The sequence below is a fragment of the Phoenix dactylifera genome, unplaced genomic scaffold (genome assembly GCF_009389715.1).
Source record: "Phoenix dactylifera cultivar Barhee BC4 unplaced genomic scaffold, palm_55x_up_171113_PBpolish2nd_filt_p 000026F, whole genome shotgun sequence".
In the NCBI taxonomy this organism is placed as follows: domain Eukaryota; kingdom Viridiplantae; phylum Streptophyta; class Magnoliopsida; order Arecales; family Arecaceae; genus Phoenix; species Phoenix dactylifera.
The window spans coordinates 1,109,616-1,129,721 of record NW_024067667.1 but is presented as its reverse complement, the minus strand read 5'-3'; the positions used below and the strand labels follow the sequence as shown (position 1 = coordinate 1,129,721).

The 20,106-nt window shown below is 38.7% G+C and overlaps 2 protein-coding genes across 5 annotated transcripts; both read left to right on the top strand.

The window, feature by feature from the left end:
- The first annotated feature begins 3,597 nt into the window (after nucleotides 1-3,597).
- On the top strand, nucleotides 3,598-7,694 carry LOC103702496 (phospholipase A1-Igamma1, chloroplastic-like). 2 transcript variants are annotated; one of them, XM_008784949.4, is made up of 2 exons: nucleotides 3,598-5,065; nucleotides 7,182-7,694. In XM_008784949.4, the coding sequence occupies exons 1-2, from the start codon at nucleotides 3,747-3,749 to the stop codon at nucleotides 7,423-7,425; spliced, it is 1,563 nt and encodes a 520-aa protein (XP_008783171.2). In that variant the 5' UTR covers nucleotides 3,598-3,746; the 3' UTR covers nucleotides 7,426-7,694. The 2 variants fall into 2 exon arrangements, with proteins under 2 accessions (XP_008783171.2, XP_038971804.1); XM_039115876.1 differs by lacking the exon at nucleotides 7,182-7,694 and adding an exon at nucleotides 5,778-6,074.
- Nucleotides 7,695-14,911: 7,217 nt separating this feature from the next.
- On the top strand, nucleotides 14,912-18,682 carry LOC103702495 (CTL-like protein DDB_G0274487). 3 transcript variants are annotated; one of them, XM_008784947.4, is made up of 5 exons: nucleotides 14,912-15,556; nucleotides 15,649-15,960; nucleotides 16,056-16,967; nucleotides 17,048-17,281; nucleotides 17,386-18,682. In XM_008784947.4, the coding sequence occupies exons 1-5, from the start codon at nucleotides 15,539-15,541 to the stop codon at nucleotides 17,563-17,565; spliced, it is 1,656 nt and encodes a 551-aa protein (XP_008783169.2). In that variant the 5' UTR covers nucleotides 14,912-15,538; the 3' UTR covers nucleotides 17,566-18,682. The 3 variants fall into 3 exon arrangements, with proteins under 3 accessions (XP_008783169.2, XP_026658555.2, XP_026658556.2); XM_026802754.2 differs by having other exon boundaries at nucleotides 14,913-15,556; nucleotides 15,652-15,960; XM_026802755.2 differs by lacking the exon at nucleotides 14,912-15,556 and having other exon boundaries at nucleotides 15,563-15,960.
- Nucleotides 18,683-20,106: the final 1,424 nt, after the last annotated feature.

The following is a 20,106-nucleotide window of genomic DNA, read 5'->3' as shown; positions in this document are numbered from 1 at the left end:
TGGATACTTTATGCTTACAATAATAAATAGAAGCTCGGGCTTATATCTTGATAACAACTTTAATCATTTAAGGGACAAACCAAGATTAAATACTATTGTTCAGTTCTACATTAGCTTGAATAAATTCGCATACTAGGCAAAGTCTAAGTAGGCTCTTGTTCGAAAACCCTAAGAAGCCTAAAAAGCCCCAATTTAATTCACATAAATTGCCATCACTAAGTTGTTCATATCAACACAATATTATTTCTTGTTAAAAGAGTTGTTCATCCTAAAATGGGCAAAATATTTAACTCTTCTTTTGCTTGCAGAACTAAAAATTTTGTTACCAGACGTGGAATGGAATGCGTGAAACAGCAAGAGGATATGTAATACTTACGAATTGCATTTTCTAGTGAGGATGCTTGCTGGCCATGACATAACTTTTGGGAAAATTACATTTAATTTTTTTATTTTTCTTTTCTTCTTCTTAAATTTTGAAGAGGTCAAATGGTTGTTAGAAATAAGGATTAAGGAGTTGACGCAAGTTGCAGATTTAAGGACACAAAAATATTGGAACTACTAGTACTAGAAAGAACGTAATGATGCTTTGGATGTCGCAATTTTTGAGATTCGTCTGGCTGGAATATTAAGAAAAAAAATTACGAAAGAAAAAAAATTTTATAATATTTGGTTAGTAAAAAAATACTTGAAAAAATGATATCGGAAAGAGATCACTATATTTGGTTAGAGATAATCTTATATAAAAATATTGCCAAACTTTCCAACAATATTCTTTAATTAACAATTCAATTAGTAACATTTTTAAATTTTCAAATATTTACATAGGCTAGTTAATAAATATTTTTAAGTTAATTACATATATTAGAAAATATATTTCTTATTATAAATAAATTTTAGAATGTTTTGGCATATAAATAAATATAGAAATTATTAATAAATCCTTTGTTAGATTTTTTATAATTAATAAATATTTACTATATTAATATAATATATATTAATTTAAAAACTTTTAATTATATAATATAATTAAAATATAACTGAGGGTATTTTTATTAGGAAATGATATTTTTAGATTACTGTCGCTCGGTAATCTAATATGCAAAAACAAATATCGTCCTCCTCATGATATATAATTTATTTTTTTAGAAATATATATATAGCAATATTATTTATTTTACTATCTCTCACTTTAGGATAGAGCTGATTACGGGCCTTCTGGCCCGCCCAGCCCGGCCCGAAATTTTTCAGGCTTGGGCATTAAAAAAAGGCCCTGCAGCCCGACCAAAAAAATCAGGTCGGGCCTGGTCGGATCATTCTGGCCCATTTCCAGATTCCAAACAAAGAAAAAATCGGGCCTATCGGATCGGGCCGGGCTAGATGGGTCTAGAACCAGATTTATAAAATCGGATCGGGTCTGGACAAAAATTTAAACCCGATAGTTGGGCCGGGCCGGGTCTGGGCATAGCCATCGGGCCTAATTTATGCTGTAGAGCCCGGCTCGACCCGAGTTTTGATCAGCTCTACTCCAGGAGCACAATTATGGTAGCATATGCCCCATCTCTCTCCTCTAGGAGCACAATCATAATAGCATATGCTCTATCTTTGGTTCATCCCCCGGTTGGCGAAACTAGGCTATGAAGTGGAGACCCTCTCCCTCTATTGTTGTACTAGTTCCAAAGTCCATTTACAGCTTTTACCTCTTTGAGCCACCCATTGTGGCCCACCTCGTGTCATCCAGTTGATGGCCAGGGTCCTGCCAGTAAAAGCTTAACACCTTTACTCGAAGGGAGGCGCCCCTCCATCACTTTATCATTTTCTTACTTTTGATTCTGCTGATTGCAGAATAGCATGGAGGTATACCCAAAAAAGGCAAAAAAAAAAAAAGGCTTAACACCCTAAAAACTATTTAAAAACTCCTTGGGTTGGGGTGCATAGATTAATTTGATTATCTTTAAAAACTATTTATTTTTTAAAAATAATAATAAATAATTTTTATTATATCAGGTTGGTGAAATAATTATTCTAAAGAATAGTATTGAAAAGATTTTACCATATTTGGATGGTTGAAGATAATATTATATGTGAATATTACTAAAATTTTCAACATCATCTTTGAATAAACTATTCAAGTAATAATATTTTTTTATCCAGTTCATTTGATGCCCATTTATGGCCTACTTAATATATCTAAATTAATTATAAATATATTATAAAATATAATTATTATTATAAGTAAAATTTAGTATATTTTGTTATATTAATAAATATGCTAAGGATAAATTTCGTACATATATTTATTAATAAATAAATACATTAATTATTAAAAAATTCCATGTTAGATTTATTAGTAATTAATAAATATTTATTAATGATTTATTAAGCATAATAAATAATTAATAAATATATCAGTTAACATTAATAATATATAATTAATATATTTACTAAAATTATTATATTTATTAATATATTAATGATGAATATATTTATTAATATGCATAATTAATATATTAATTATATAAGATGATGGATATAATATTAATATAATGTAAATGGAGGTATTTTCATATAATTTCAGGTTATCTTTTCACTCAATAATTTGATATGAAAAATAAAATACCACCTCTCTTATAGTATTTATTTTATTTTGTCTCTTAGCGGAATAGGATTGATGAACCTTGAGATCTAAGCTTGGAAGCACGCATAACATGCGAGGGCCAAGTGGCTTGCTGCCTCGGGAGTCAAAGAGGACTCGGGCCACGAAACTACAGTATAAATTACACAACCCTTGATTAATATATTGAGTCAATGGTCATCTCCAGCATTTTTTCTCTGGCAGCTATCATTGTCTACCTTGCTCACCTTCCTCGTGCTTTTATTTCTAGGGACGAGGATTTATTTTAGTCCACAAGCCTGGGTCCCTCTCCCTTTCCTTTTTTTTTTTTCTTTTTCTTCTTCTTTTATTTATTTATTTTTTTTTTGCTAAAATAGGCATGTCATACAACACAGGTACGAACACATCCAAACGAATCAAAAAACAAAAGATTCTGAAAAGCTTCGGGCATCCCTCTTTCTTCAGTCCATAGAGTGCCTCTAAAGTGGCTCGCGATATATGCCGTCACCCAATCGGCCGCTCCATTAGCTTCGTAATATACGTACGTAGCCTGAATTGTAACACCCTTACTCACCATCATCCAAATATCGCGGAGTAAGGGATGAACTCCGCCGATACTGTTCGGGCTAACCGGATCCAACTGATAACCGTGGCCGAGTCACTTTCTAAAATGACTAAGCTTGCCTGAAGTATCCATCGCGCGTAGCATATACCCATTCAGGCTGTCCGCAGCTCTGCTTTAGAAACCGAGGTATCGAAAATCTGACAGCCTCTCCTGCTGTCACTGCACTGAAGGTCGGGCCCATAATGACGAATCCACCCTCACTGCCCCACTCCGTGCGTCAATTTTGATCGGCTGAAAGGTGACCTATATCTGTACTCATTATTATATAAATAAATACTTTATATTTTATCGAATTATGTAATGGTCTCATGAGTATAGTAACTAACCTGGCTTCCATTGGCTATATCACATGCCTTGTCCCATTTTAAGTTCTTGATATCATCCCATCCATCATCATGACTCCCACACCCTAAAGCAGCCCAGATCTCTCCAACTTTCCAAGCTCCCATCCTTATTGTGATCATTCACTACTCCCAACCCCTCCCTGCCGGCCTTCCCTCATCTCCCCGCATGGCCATACCACTCCCCAAACTCCCCCCATCCTTGAACCCCCTCTCTCACCCTTCTCCTCCTCCCCCAAAACAAGCTCTCCCCTCTCTCTTTACCACCCTCACCTCGCCACATCCAATACTAAGAACACTAAGGACCACCAACGCATCAAAGAGTTATCTGCCATCAGCCGCCAAGGATGACTCCTTGTCCTCCATAATCACCGAGCTGGAAGTCGAGCAAGAAGCCGAGGAAGAGGAAGATCTCTTTCGGAGCCCCCTCCGCCGTCTTGACGATGATCGGCTCGCCGACCGGTGGCGGGAGATCCACGGCAGCGACGACTGGGCCGGCTTGCTCGACCCGATGGACCCTCTCCTCCGTTCCGAGCTGATCCGCTACGGCGAGTTCGCCCAGGCGTGCTACGACGCCTTCGATTACGACCCCTTCTCCCGCTACTGCGGCAGCTGCAAGTACAACCGTCGGAAGTTCTTCGCCAGCCTCGGCATGGACAGCTCCGGCTACGAAATCACCCGGTACCTCTTCGCCACCTCCAACATAAATCTATCAAATTTCTTCACCAAGACCCAGGGTTCCAAGACCTGGAGCCAGAAGGCCAACTGGATCGGCTACATCGCGGTGTCCGACGACGACGCCACCGCCCGGCTCGGCCGGAGAGACATCGTCATCGCGTGGCGGGGCACGGTGACGAGGCTCGAGTGGGTGGCCGATCTCATGGACTTCCTCCGGCCAGCGGCGTCTGAGGGGATCCCCTGCTCGGACCCGGAAGTCAAAGTCGAATCCGGCTTCCTTGACCTCTACACCGACAAGGATCCAACGTGCCGGTTCTGCAAGTACTCGGCCCGTCAGCAAGTGCTAACGGAGGTGAGACGGCTGGTGGAGCAATGCACGAAAGCGGGCGAGACGGTGAGCATAACGGTGACGGGGCACAGCTTGGGGAGCGCTTTGGCGATGCTGAGCGCCTACGACATAGCGGAGACGGGTCTCGACGTCGGGGTCGACGGCGAGAAGGTGGCGATAACGGTGTTCTCGTTCTCGGGGCCGAGGGTGGGGAATGGGAGGTTTAAGGAGAGGTTCGAGAGCTTGGGAGTCAAGGCATTGAGGGTCGTCAACGTGCACGACACGGTGCCGAAGGTCCCGGGGATTCTGGTCAACGAGCACGTACCGGCGTTTGTGAGGAAGTTCGCCGAGGGGTTGCCGTGGAGTTACAGCCATGTCGGGGTGGAGTTGGCTTTAGACCACAAGAGATCGCCGTTTCTAAAAGACACCGGTGACCCTTCTTGCTCTCATAACCTAGAGGCCCACTTGCACCTACTCGACGGGTACGCCTCTTTGCTCCTCTCTCTCTCTCTCTCTCATTTGGTTCGCGGAAAAATAAAGAAAAAAAGTATGATTAGCAGAAAAGTAAAGAGATACCTCTTGTTTGATTAGAGTTTTCAAAAGAAAGAGACGAAAAAAGTTGTATTTTCATGAAAATATGATTTTTACGTTTCATGGAAAAGTTACTTTTCTGTAAGCCAGGAAACAGTTTTTTCACCAAAAAGGCCCTTCAGCTATTCTTATTTGATCCAAAGCATTAAAGACCTAATTTTTATTAAGGGTATAATAGGAATTACATATAATTTTTTCAAAAAAGTGGATGGTCAATCAAACATAAACACTCTGAAAATCTGTCGCTTTTCCATGGTAAATCAAACATGCCAAAAGTACTTTTTCAAGCATCCTTTTTTTTAGAAATTTGATTTCTAGAAATCATATTTCCATAAAAAAAAAATTGCTTTTCGTGAACCAAACAAGCCCCAAGAGTTACAAAATGAGCTTGCTTTAGTGGTTTTAGAGACCATGAAAGGCTGGGCTTTTAATAACCACTTTAAGTTTCAGAGTTCCTTCAACTAGCCCTACTCTCTAGCGAGAGTACATACTTATCCTCCAATATGCATACAGTTATAAATAACCATGCATTGTACAGAAACATTATAATTGTGTACAGGAGGAATACAACCGTGTAAAAGAACTAAAAATAAGTGTGTACAGGAGAAATACAAGGGATGGTGTGTTGAAGTCTGGTTAAAGAAGGAATCCAAAGTCAAAAAATAATGGTAAGGCCTGGTGAAAACTTTGGTCGGGTAGCCGATCCCTTTCAGATGGGTACGTCCCACATCTAGAGGCAATAATGCTAGGGATATCATTTGGTAATCAATTCTGTCACTCCAAAGCTGACGTGGAGTTTGGCATTGTTTCAGTGTTTTAGTTTGCAGAGTGAGATTACCTAGTTACTTTGGCGGATAAGGATGACACAGATGGGTGTCCTAAACTTGTGTCTTTATGATATATTCTGTCTGCTGCGTAGACAACACGGCTCCTCCTCTCTCTCTCTCTCTCTCTCTCTCTCTCGTCTTTGTTTTGTTTTTTTTTTGTGTGTGCATGCGTGTGTGGGTGAAGATGAAGGAGACTATTAGGTGACGATGGGGCTTATGCATGGCTGTCTCCTCTCAAACAGCTGACAAAAAGTCACACGTCACGAGTCCCATCATCATGTCCTCAGAGGCCCGGGATGGGCCCCTTCATATGGAGAACTTATTAGATGCACGGGCCCTGCATGAAGTCAGTCACAATTACTGATTTTTATGATGGTGCACGGAGATATAAATTGGATGAATGAGATCCACCAAACTTAGCGTTCAGTGCTGACTTCATTTATAACTTAATAAAATAAAAAAATTATATCATATACCACATATATCAGTCTACATGCATGGTGCCGCACAACGCCAACTATGACAGCTTGTTTCTAAAAATTCTATTTTATCAAATATTTATTTTGATGTACTGCTATAAAAACAAATAATTATAATAAATGTAATGTACCGCTATATGGTATTCGGAGTGTAGGATATAATTTCTCCATATGGGATGAACATGTCTGAAAATTATGTAGCTGTGACTGAAAAGCTATAGTCAAAATTCTTGGACTACTAAGTCATTAAATTTAGTAGGCCTTTACTCTTTTTTTTTATACACATTTTTTCAAAAAGAAATTAAGATCTATTTAGATTAGGCGATTAAGCTCAGTGCTAGATTGAGCATCATTTTATATTTAATTTCCGTTGACTGAAAATTTCATATTATTATTATTATTATTTGATTTCAATGATTATTTTATACTTATAATTAATCAATCTCTGATGTACACACACCATAACAAATATGATATCACTTGAAATACATACAATTAAATACAAAAAGGTCATGACAGTCAAACAAAAAAATCTATTTGCTAAGTTGTTTCCCCCACTTTCTCCCTATATATATATATACTTACACACACACACACACATTGTGATCATAATAAAACAATTAAACAAAGTCATTAAACTCTTGTTGTTCTCATCATTTTGGTGAGTACTTATTGTGCTAGCTTGTTGGGGTAACTTACAGGTACCACGGCAGTGGCGTGAGATTCTACCTGGCGAGCAAGAGGGATCCAGCGCTGGTGAACAAGGCGTGCGACTTCCTCAAGGACCACCTCATGGTTCCACCGTTTTGGAGGCAGGACGAGAACAAGGGCATGATCAGGGCTCACGATGGACGGTGGGTGCAGCCCGAGAGGCAGAAATTAGATGACCACCCGCCGGACATGCACCATCATCTCCGACGGCTGGGCCTCGACAAAGACCATTAAGCCAGTGGGGAATGGGGCAAGGAGCTAAAGAGACTAGAAAAAGATAGAGCTGATCACATTAATTCTGGTTGCCTGGCTAATCTCATACAAGAGTGAGTCAAAGGATCACTTGGTTCTTACGATGTGTTTGCGTGGTGTGTTTGTTGAATTCATGAGAGGAGTCCATATGCTGTCTTAGCCATTATCATCCTGGATTGTAATTAGTTGGTGTGTTTTTCACCGGAGAAAATTAATGTCTTTTCACTAGAGAAAACCAAAGGATTTATATATATTGCTGCTGTATCCAGACCGAGGTCAAACCGTAGCTCGGATGGCCCTAAGGTCGGCAAGAATTGAGCTGAACCGGCTGGCCAAGGTGGAGATAGATGGCCTGCAAAAAGTTTGCTTGCCGGAGGATTTTCGGTAGGAGGTAATGCTACTTTTAATGGCTTCAACCTCTTGCCCGACTTCTAATAATTATTTTCCCTTAACCATAGGAGGTGTCAATCGATTTTTTAAGTTGCCTTGCACGTAAATTTCACCCCCTAAAATAAATAAATAATTGAACATCCTTGCTCAAGCAAATTATCGGATATAACCATATTTTAAACCGCACCTGATAATCATGTGGATCCAATTTCAGCAATTCTTCAATTATTTTTGTGTTGGCAATACTTCCTTATTGAGGGCTAATAATAATTTCTTGCTTTTGCTCCATAAATCTAATAAGGGATCGACATTGATGCTTTAATCCTATATACAAATTCATAGGCATATTTAGATCATAGTGGATAAATCTAACTTTTTTGTTGAATACATTATTTTATTTCATATTATGTCATAACCTGTTTTAGTACTCCAGTATTTCCAACATTTGCATATCCATGTAATATCTTGATGCCCAAGATGTTGATAAGAATATTTTTTCTATAGATACAAAATAGAAAAAGTATTTTAAGAATTACAATATTGACTTTTGCAGCAAAAAATATTGTAGCTAAAAAAATACATTTATACGTTCTCACGGTCAAGCCAGTCAAAATAATAACAACTGAACCATCTCTCTCTTTTTCACGAATAATGTCTTGATTAAACTCTTCAACAAATTTGGCTCAAAAGGTGATGACCACCTTTTGATTGTTAAAGATTTATGGTTATTCGACAACATCATAATAATCAAATATAGAAAAAAATAAAAGAGAACAAAATATTTTTTGTATAATGATAATCAAAAAGCAATTGAGTAAATATATGTTACTCTAGATTTTCTATCTCTAAATTTTTTTAATAAACCAAATTTTGTCCGACGAATACTTGATCAAGAGATCCAACAGTCACAATATGACTGATGACATCTGCAAACTAAATGCATCAATATAGCAAATTTGTATCCTTCTTTTTTTAATACCAATAAGCAATGGTGGCTAAGATTTATGTACACGTGCCAAATGAAGATCGTTATAATTTCTAAGCTGGAGGACATCAAAATCAATGAAGTTGAATTTTTGCAGAGGTATGGAGCTACTATTACTATCAATTTGTTGGATGGTTGTCCATCTATTAATGTATATAATATATCGATGCATAGCAGCTTTGAAACTCTTTTTGTTCAAAAAATATTGAATTTTTTAAGAAAAAATATATATATTCTTTGATTAGCAAGCCACGGAATTGAACAACATCTTCCTTACATATTGATGCTTGGATTATAGTTCCCTACATAAAAGAAAATTGTCAAAAGTATAAAGGCAATATATGCATATATAAATAAAAAAATGATAAGCAACTATTACTTGTCGTGATAACCTATTCATCTATCAGGATATAATCAACACTCAGCAGTTGGTTGCCCATGTTGGGATTTATTGAATCCCAAACCCTTGCAAGTCTGATTTTTATTTTCCAATTGCATTTTTTCAGCAATAAATGAGGTAACAAATTGTATTCCATATCTCTTGTTATGCTGGTGTTATATATATATATATATATATATATATATATATATATATATATATATATATATATATATATATATATATATATATATATATAGAACTACGAAAGTAGACAAAAAAATAACAACATTTGATAATTCATAATATATTAATATGTAGTAAAATATTACCTGAAAGTAAGTCAGAAAAAATTTCTCGATAAACAATATTTTTTGTATAATTATGAAGATTTGCACATTCATTTTTTTATCAAAATCTTAAGCCCCATATGTGATGTAATTCATAAAAGTGCAACATAAAGCTGACCATCAGCAACATTGGCCTAGGCAGGTATAATCCAACTATTTTCAATATTTTACCCTGACTTTTGTTAATTATCATGGCATAGCAAAGTCTCACTGAAAATTGTCTTCTCTTGAAAATAAACGATCATTTTATTTCTATTACTTGCATAATAATACGCAGAATGTAAACTTTAGTACCAATATGACTACCACTGATGATTCTTGCTTCAATTACTTTTGTAGTTAGCTGTGTCGTTATTAATCTAGTACCATTACAAAGGCCCGCACTCTGATTAATATTTTGTAGCAACATTATCGGAACACCTTTTTTTAACCTCAAGTCATGATGTGGAATATCGTTGAATTTAAAGAGTTTACAAATTCAATAGGATAAAGAACATTTTTGGCATCAACATCTATCGACATTCTGCATATTGTATCGAAACTTTAAAATACTTTTTCTTCACCAACACCAAAGCAAGTAGATACATATTTATCTCATCAACAATTTCATTTTTAGGTGTGATGATAGCTTTCTCCTATAAATACATAGAATTGTCACAATTTTCTTCAAAATTTGGATATGTTGCAGAAGCAATATATTAAATATAATCTTTGTCAGTTTTTATAAGTAGATTGTCCAGAAACTTTATCCAAGTTGGTTCTTCTTCATCTTCTTCTAGTTTAATAGTAGGAGCTTTTCCATCACCAACATCAACATCCAGAATCCATCTACCAAAATTAGCTATTGATATCTTGGATTCTTCATCCAAGTTATTATTCAACAATTACATTTTTTTTAAAATAAAAAACTTGCAGTAATTCCATAAGTATGATCGACTTATCGATGCATCAACTGCTTCTGCTCTACTTCCTCCAACAACATAGAAAGAACTTGTCTAAAATCTCCTCCAAGAAGCACAGCTTTTCCACCGATTGATTTTTTTTCAGTACTTGAATCTCCTTTTTCCAAAATATCTTTTAAAGATCTACCAAGCGCTTCGAAACATTTTCTGTGATTTATAGGAGCTTTATCCCAAAATACTAAACTCTCAGAGTTAATTAGTTTTGCAAGCTGAGTATCCCTTTTTATTTTACATGAACATTCATCAACCTAAATTGGTATCTTGGATCTTGAATGTGTTGTTTGTCCACTAGATAACCAAAGCAATGCCATACCAAAAGAAGCAACGGTCAAAATAATTTTCCTTCATATTGAATTTTTGAAACCATTGTTTTCTAGAGATAGGTTTTTTCTATTCCTCCATGACCATATACAAAAAATAATCCACCTTTTTCTTCATCTACAACATACAAAACAGCATCATAAATAATTTTTTGTTCTTCGTTCAGCCCGTTGAATAATACCAAGTGTTCTTGCTGTAGTTCATATACATCATAATCTAGCTCCTCTCTCAATAGTCTATTATTTACTTCTTCTGCTATAATTCTATTATTGGAAGATTATAATACAAAAGAGAACAACAATTTTTGTTAAACAATTTTTTTAGTTCAGGAAAAACATAATTCTTCAATTGTGATTCTGGGATTTGTGGATGAGGCACTTCTAACATATTTTTTTTTTATCTACCAATGATATCATTTGCGAGAATTTTCCACTGCATTTTCAATAATTTACTTGGATTTGCTACTTCATAGTAAACAACGAAGGTTATAAGAAGTTGTCTCAATTTAGATGCTATTGCCTAATGGGAAGCTTCATCCAATGCTCTGTGCCATTCTTTATCATCACTAAATAAACCAAGTGCATTACATGCAGATTAGAATGTAGGATGGATAATACTATTTACAGTCCTAATCTTATCATAATTTTTAAGTCCTTGAACTACATTTAAAAGCATTCTCAAATAATATAATTCACCGGAATTGGGATGAACATAAACAATTCTGCCAATTCATCTTTTTCGTTTTCTTCTCGTCCAAATCTTGTCCTTAGAATTCCACACCTATTTTGTAGGAAACTTAGCATAGGTTAGGTTTCGAGCATGTTTAAAAATTTCATTAGTTTCCATCTATTCGGTAAATGTTGTTTTTTCTACATCTTTTCTTGCAACAACGAATGATGAACTTGACTTCCATGATAGGTGATTCTGTTCATACATGAGAGATGCACAACCAATCACTCAATAATTGGTTCTCAAAAATAAATATCAAATTGAAATAATCTCCATATAGCTTCATATGCTGACAAATAGCTACAGTCTAAATAGCTTTTAACTTCATCAACTTGTTCATATCACTGCTCACTAATGTCACTATTAATCAAGACATTTTCTGTTATAACAGCTCTTGTCCTACCTGCACCTTTATTGACATACTAAAATAAATATTTAATCATCCTTGATTTATTACACCATTCAACATTTATGTGCATCTGATAATGTATAATCAGATCAAAATTATGTGGAACAACAAATTTGTTATCAAGTTTAACCCTATTTTTCATAACATATCATTCATGATTCCTTCTCCTGTAAATAGCAATCCATTTTCATCAACCATTGTCTCATTTTGAAATTTTCTCAAGAAATGATTTGAACATTGTCCTTTGATCATACATGGAGATTTAGGATTGTCTAATCCACATGGACCATGCATCATAAACTTAACAACATTTTTATATCCAATTGGATCAGTAATTTTGTCAGGTATTTCTGCAAAAATTACAGAATCTATATCTGTTGCTTTTGGAAATTTATGTTTTGGATCTAACTAAAGAAAGATATGAACATGTGGTAAACCGTGTTTTTGAAATTCTATTGTGTACAAAGCTGCAAATAATATTAAAAATATCATATTAGAATATCAACTGCAATCATATTCTTAAATATATATAGAAAAATTGATTGTAAAAAAAGAACTTCATACCTCTAACTATTTTTCCAAAATGTTGTTTTCTCATAATATCCAACATCAATTCCTCAAGTTTCATTTTACAAACCCTGTTAACAATATTCGGTCTATCTTCGGGTCTTTGACCAAGAATTAGATTCAAAGTAGCATGAATATCCGGCCATTGTGCATTGCAAGTAAATATGATAAATAGATCCAAATTCCCATGCTATCTACAAATAGCTATTGAATTTTGATAATTTCGAATCATATATCTCGAACTGCTAGTAAAACTTGATGGTAACATAATCCTTTTTCCAATTGCAGCCCCTCGGGTCCACAACCATTCATCTCACATGCCTCTATTTTGTGGGTGGGCTCCTGGCTCGTTTAAGTTGGCCCAAGCCAGAACTGGCCTCTAGCATTGCCACATCCATGCATCCAGGCCCACTGGCCCGATCCACCACACTCTTACTTTAGGCTTGATCCGTTTAGCTCTGTGACTCGGCCCCTAACTTCGGCTTGGAATCGAGTTGCCTTGTTCTCCCTCCATTCTGAGTCGAGTCCAAGATAAGATACACCTTCTCTGGAGACCACTAACGAGCCACCTTCGCCGGCTTCTGCTAGCCATCAGAGTCCAGTGGCAAACCTGAAGAACTCGGCTTAGACTGGGACGAGCCTAGTCTAGAGGTTGACTCCAGGGTTGACTCGATTATCTTCCTCAGTCGAGCTCCACTTTTAGGACTTCTAGGTTGCTAGATCTTGGCCGTCGCAAGCCACGGCCTGAACACTAGACCCCTTGCTATAACTGACCCCTCCTCCTCCGTCGAAGCTGCCATCTTGGGTCCATCTTCACCACCATGCGAACCAGGGACACCCTACCTCATCCATGGTCCTCCAACACTGGCCTGTCCCAAGCACCGAGTGGGAGAGATGTTGGAGGACTCGATAATGAGCTGCTCAGATCGTGCAGGGCTACGACTCATGGTGGATGGTTGTAGCCAGGGTCGTGGTCCGTGAGTAAGCTCCAATATGAAACAACAAAGCTGAAGAAGTCCTCTTGCTGGAGTGTGGCTGACGGGAGGCTCTCCGAAGCCTAAGTTAGGATGATACTCTGAGAATATAGAATGTTCTTAGTGGTCTGTCAGGACACCCGAACACTTACTTGGAAGGTCCTTCAGAATGTAGCTTGTATAGCGAAGGCGAGCACCTGTCGCCCCAAAATTCAGTCATGTGGCTCGGTCGAGATTGGCAGGCCTTCTGCATATTTTGAGAATCCGGTACATGCATTTCGCACACGAATCACATCTTGCTCGTTTGGTTGGTTTGATCTCAAGGACTGTTCAAGATAGGAGATTTTTGAAATTCGAAGTTGGCCACGCTCTTCTCTTCTAGGCTTGCCATATGACGGGCTTAAGTTATCAATTCAGAGACTTCATGGTGATCTTTGGTTGGCCGGCCCTTCGCATGAGCTGTGGTCGGTTCGAAGACACATCAAGGATATTTGAAAAAAAGAGAAAAAGTTGTACATGCACATAGGGCTGATATTAATGATGTCAATATTAATGATGAGAGTTTTTTCATGAAGACTCACCTTATGCAGAATTGTCTATTCACTATGTAGATATCGATATTAATAGTATTAGTATTAATGACAAGAGTTTCTGCTCACCATCTTCAAACTTAATTATTTAATGTATGATAGAAAGGTGGCTATTGAGCCTTTTATTTAATATACTTTATTATATTTTTATATTGCATTTTAAGAAATTTTTTTTTTAAAAACCGTATCTCATGCATCGTGTGGGTTATATGCTAATATATATCTAAAATGTACGGATTCTATCTCCATTCACTACATGGATGCTGGTAATAATAATGCTAACGTTAATATACTTATCCATCAATAAAGTTTATTACTTAATATGCAATATATATCAAGGAGCTAATACTAATGTGCTTCTAATATGCAACAAATATTAATGATGCCAATATTAATGTGCTTAGCCATTATTAAAATTTATTACATAATATATAATTAAAATTTATCTATTAAAACCTTCTATTTATTATAATTTATCATATTAATATGATATTATTATATTGCATTTAAAAATAGTTTAAAATAAGGAGAAATTTTTTTACTCCACATAGCATTGGGATGCTAATATTATTGATGAATGTTTCTATATGAAATCGTAGCCTACGTAGAATTTTTCATTCGTCATATAAATGCCGGTGTACCATTATTAATAATTATAATTTAATTGCTTAATATACAACAAAAAAATTTAATTATTGAAGTTGTTTACTTTTCATAATTTGTTATATTACTATTTTATATTTCAAAAATAGTTGAAAAAAAATTATGGGTCATATGGCTAGCATGCTTACCATATTTAAGAAAAAAAAAGAGGATTCCATCCCTCCATGAAATATACACCGGAGTAGTACCAAATGTGCCAGGCGAAGTCGGTCACGAATTTCCGGTCCTCTCAGCCTCCTTCCTTCGACCGCAGCTGGTCGCCAAATCACTGTCAAAGTTTTACCGGTCACCACCATTCAACATTCGACTCTTACGGAATTCTGGCCTACCACCCAACTCGCGCTACGTGACAGCACCATCAAAGAAAGAAAAACAAAAAAAAAGAGAACCTCCCTCGGAGAACCCCACACGCACCAACGAGATAAGTCTTGTTTAGGCTCCCTAATCCAGACTTGGGCCCCATCGTCCTCTCCAACCCGAATCCGAACCGTCCAAAAAGAAATAAAATAATGTAAATAAAAGCATGACAAATGTGAATCAGAAAAATACAATAAACTAGTACGTTCTTTAGTGACAATGCTGACGAGGCAAGATAAAGAGAGAAGCCAGAGAAAAGCAGCAGCAGCAGAACCCAAAAGCCATCAACGGTAGGAATCCATCCATCTATCCCCCCACCATCGTGACCCAACCTTGCAACCATAGAAAAAAAACACCGCACGGACGCCGTCAACGACCCCGGCCGCCATCTCCGACTCATAGAAGAAACCTCCCCCCGGATGAAAACTCCAGACTCCGTACTAACCTAACACCTTGTCCTCTTGATTTTCTTCTCTTACTATATATTTTTATATAAGCTAACCCACCGCCAACCTCCCCGTCCTTTTAGCAGGTAATCGAAGGAGGAGCAGCGGAAGAAGAGATGGGCGTCATGGAGGAGAAAGGAGGAGACCGAAAGATAGAGGAAGGCCAAGAGATGGATGCCGTTAAAGCGGTAGAAGGAGAGAAGAAGGAGGTGGAGGTGGTGGTGGAGGCTTCTCAGTCCTTGGCCCAGTCTCAGCCTCCGGCGGAGAGGAGCGTGACCAGGTTGCAAGCCCAGCATCCGGTTACCCCCATCCAGGTCGTCCCCCACGGCGCCTCCCCTCCGACCGCCGGCGGCGCCGCCGCCGCAGCCTTCCAGCAAACCCGAGCCCCTCCTCAGGTATATAATACTCGATTTCTTTTCGGGTGGCACATGGATTAACGTATATACGATGGGATTTTGATTCGATTCCTCAAATTAATTTGGTCGAGAAGGTGGCGCTGGCGTCGCTCAACTCGCGGGCCTACACCAACAGAATCAGCCTCGCGCTGTTCGTGCTCCACCTCGTGGTGGTGGCCGCCGCCGTGTGCTTCTTCGTCTTCAAGGCGGTGCAGGGGGTGGTCGACGTCGGCTCCGACACCGCCCGGAAGGAGAAGCGGGGGCTCAAGTTCTGGCTCCCTCCCATCGAGTGCTCCGCCGTGCTCAGCATGATCCTGGCTTTCGCCTGGCAGAAGGCGGTTCGTTTATGGCCGGGGGTGATGGTTCACTTCGTGCTGTGGTCCACCTTCGGCTTCACGATGTCCGCCGGCATCCTCCTCCTCTGTTTCTCCCTCCCCTCCACCGCCGGCATGGGCGTCGCCCTCATCGGCTTCTCCATCGGCACCGGACTATACGCCTGCTGGGTCACCCGCCGAATCGGCTTCACCGCCCGGGTCTTCCACCTGGCCCTCCTCCCTGCCGCGAAATTCCGGCACCTCAACGGCCCGACCTACCTCATGCTCGCCGCCGGCTTCCTCTGGATCTCCCTCTGGTGCCTCGCCGTCATCGGCGCCCTCAACTTCTACTACCCTCCCCTCACCATCATCGCTCTGGTCGTCAGCCTGGCCTGGACCGCCGAGGTGATGCGAAACGTAGCCAATTTAACCGTCAGCAGAGTGATCGCTCTCTACTACCTGAGAGGGATGCAGTCCGACATCAATTTCAGCTTCCAGCGAGCCATTTCCATCAATCTCGGCAGCGCCTCTCTCGGCTCCTTCTTCGTGCCGAGCATCGAGGCGCTCCGGATCATCGCCCGCGGCCTCAATCTTCTTGAGGGAGAGGACGAGTTCTTATTCTCCTGCGCCCACTGCTGCCTCCACGTCATGGAGTCCATCTTTCGCAACGGCAACAGCTGGGCCTTCGTTCATGTACGTAATCCATACATCATTGAATCTAATCCTCCCCCAATCTCCCATACTCTTTACTCACGTATTCATCCTCTATATAGATCGCGGCGTACGGGAAGGGATTCGTGGAGGCGTCGCGGAGCACCTGGGGACTGTTCGAGAGGCAGAGGATGGAGGAGCTCGCGGACTCCGACATCACCAGCGCGATCTGCTTCCTCTCCGGCGTCTGCAGCGGCGCCATCTGCGTAATATTCGCAGCCTCCTGGACCTTCTCCTCCTACCGCAAGTACACGGCCACCGTCTCCCTCCTCGTCTTCTTCGTAGGTTATCTCATGGTGAGTTATACTTTCGTTTTTAATGGCAAGTATTTAATTTCTCTGTTTCCCCCAGAAGAGACGTATTTATTAATTAGAGAGTTTGGGTGTCGTGAAATGATTAGACGAGGATTGGGATGGCGCTGCCGCACGCGTGCGTGGCGTGCTACTACGTGTGCTACGCGGAGAACCCCGGTTCGAGGCTGTTCGACTCGACCATCCCGGACCGGCTCAAGATGATCGAGACTGGCCGGGAAGCGGTCGTGTCGACGCCTCGGTTCCCTCGGCGCGTCCCCAGGACCTGAACCGGCTTCGCTAGGGTGTGTCGGCATACCTGCGATCTGACTGTTATCCGAGCGAAGTTACGTACAAGACATCTTCTATGCGAGACGCGTTCTCAGTGTTGACAGGATGTGTCTCGAGGAAAACTCCTCTACGGTGATTGGTTGGATTCGGAGAATGGACAGGTTTGGAATTGACCACCTTCTGATCTATGAGATTCGTAGACTGGCCCAAGAATTTACCTCCTTTCAGGCAGCATATGTGTTAACGGAGACGAGCAGAGCAGCAGACTGGGTCGCTTCATTTGTAGTCTGGCACTCCGCAAAATTCATCTGGACGATATTGACAGTTTTACTTTTTTTTTTTTATTTTTTTTATTTTTTTAAATTTAGCATGATGTACTTATGTTAGGGCTATGTGAATTGCTGTTTTTTTTATATAAAAAAAATACGGTCACCCGGCGGCACCGTTCACCGGTGGGGGATGGATTGCCCCGTACGCCATGCTTTTGACTGGAAGGTGGAAAGGTTGCACGGGAAAAGGAAGCCCACTTTGGAAGTGGACTTTTCCATCTTTTGCTACGAAAGTGGTGCCTTCTGGAATCGAAAGAAGAATCTACGATGCCGCGACAACGACGACGACAACAACAACTCTGAGCTAAGCTTTGGAGAAAGAGGAAAGTGATGGATGGATGGATGAGCTTTGGAACTTTGGGAGTGAGAGGTTAATGCTGGGGTGGTGGAGTTAATGGTGGGGACGTTAATGGTGAGAGATGATGGAAGGGATGAAGGCGACTCCCACTTCTTGCTGCTACCAAATGAATGGTGAGTTCTTGGTATTATTTTATTTTTTACTGTGGAAGTTTTTTTTTTTTTTTTTTTTGAAGGGAAGAAGGCCTTGGAACTCTTGCGTGATTGGCTACTCTCATGTAAGCCATTATATTTTACCATGGGTGGTGGGAGAAGGTCCACCTTTGATTCCAGGGTGGGAGATGATGTCCGCAAAGCAAATAAAAGTTTTTTGTGGTGTCGTTTGTGTAGCAAGTGGAGGTATGTTTGCTGATGTAAATGGAGAAAAACTATAAGATGTGATTTAAACAAAAGAAAGTTGGTATTATAGCTATCTTTTTGGATACGGACATGTGATGCCTGGGTTTTATTTATTGGTATCTGGTATGCTTGCGAGGCATATAATTAATGAAGGTATAAGTTGATGTTTCACTTTAAAATATGCAAGGTGAATCATGAATGAGGGTTCGGTATATGATTTGCTGGCTGTGGAATCTGAAGTTCATAGTTTATAAATAAATCGGTTTTGGGCTCGTGCTAAAGATGCTTCGCTGCAGCTTCTTAGCTCGCTTATGTGTTGGGCTATTTAGGACCCATTTGATTTTTTTTTTAATGGAATACATTTCTAGAAAAACGATTCCTAAGACTATAATGCCTGAAAAAATGATTTTGGTATGTTTGGTTGATCATAAAAAAATGATACATTTCAGAATAGCTTATATTTGGTTGAGTATCTATTTTTTTGAAAAAAATTATATGAAATACCTATTATACCCTCAAATTTTTGATAACTTAAGAATACTTTTGGAAAAAAAAAATCTCAATATCCAATCAATGAAAAAGTAGCTTTTCATATCTGCCATGGAGTCTTCTTTTCTATAAAACATAGAAATCTTACTCTTACTTTCCTATCTCTCTTTTTTAAAAACTCCAATCAAATAAAAAATATTTTTTTGTTTTTTCATTAAACACACTTTTTCTTCTTCTTTTTTATGAACCAAATGAGTCCTTAATATTTTTTTACAAATAGTTTTTCACATATGTTTTTGAGATTTAAGAGTCTTTTTTTTTGTTTTTTTTGCAATAACTCTGCAAAGATTTTGCTTTCCTCTTTCTTCTATTCTATTCCCTTTTTTTCCTTATTTTCACTCATGTATAATCCTTTGAGGATTCCAAAATACAATCATTAATCTGCAAAAGAAATTCATTGTTTTCGTAAAATCAATACTTACATATTGTTTTTTTGTAAAATCTATTCTTATATAATTTATAATAATAATATTAAGATTTTTCTCCTTTTTTTTTTGCGAGAGCGAGGGAAGGAGACCAACATGTATAATGATTACCTAGGTCTAAATTCTTGGGATTGCACCACCAAGGATTCGAAAATCCAAAAGCCAAGTGTCTAAGCGGATCACATAACCACTAAGAGGATGTTTAAATTAAACTAAATATTTTTATTTGTATAACAATCTTTATTTTCATATCTAATATGGAAGTAGAATACAAATATAACTTGTCATGTTACGTGTTCAATCTATCACTCTAGAAGATCCTAGAGTTTGCTTGATTATCGTTACCTTCTAACCTAACATATGTTAGTTTAGGCCTTGCCCTAAGCAACAAATCATAATTCGGCAGGGACTAGTTGTTTCTATCATGATTTTTAGTTCATGTGAACTAACATTGAAGGGTCTTTTGGGTCTATATGAAGCTTGACCTTTTTTGTTACACCTTACCGTATAATCAATTAGATCAAGGATAATTTGAAGATTA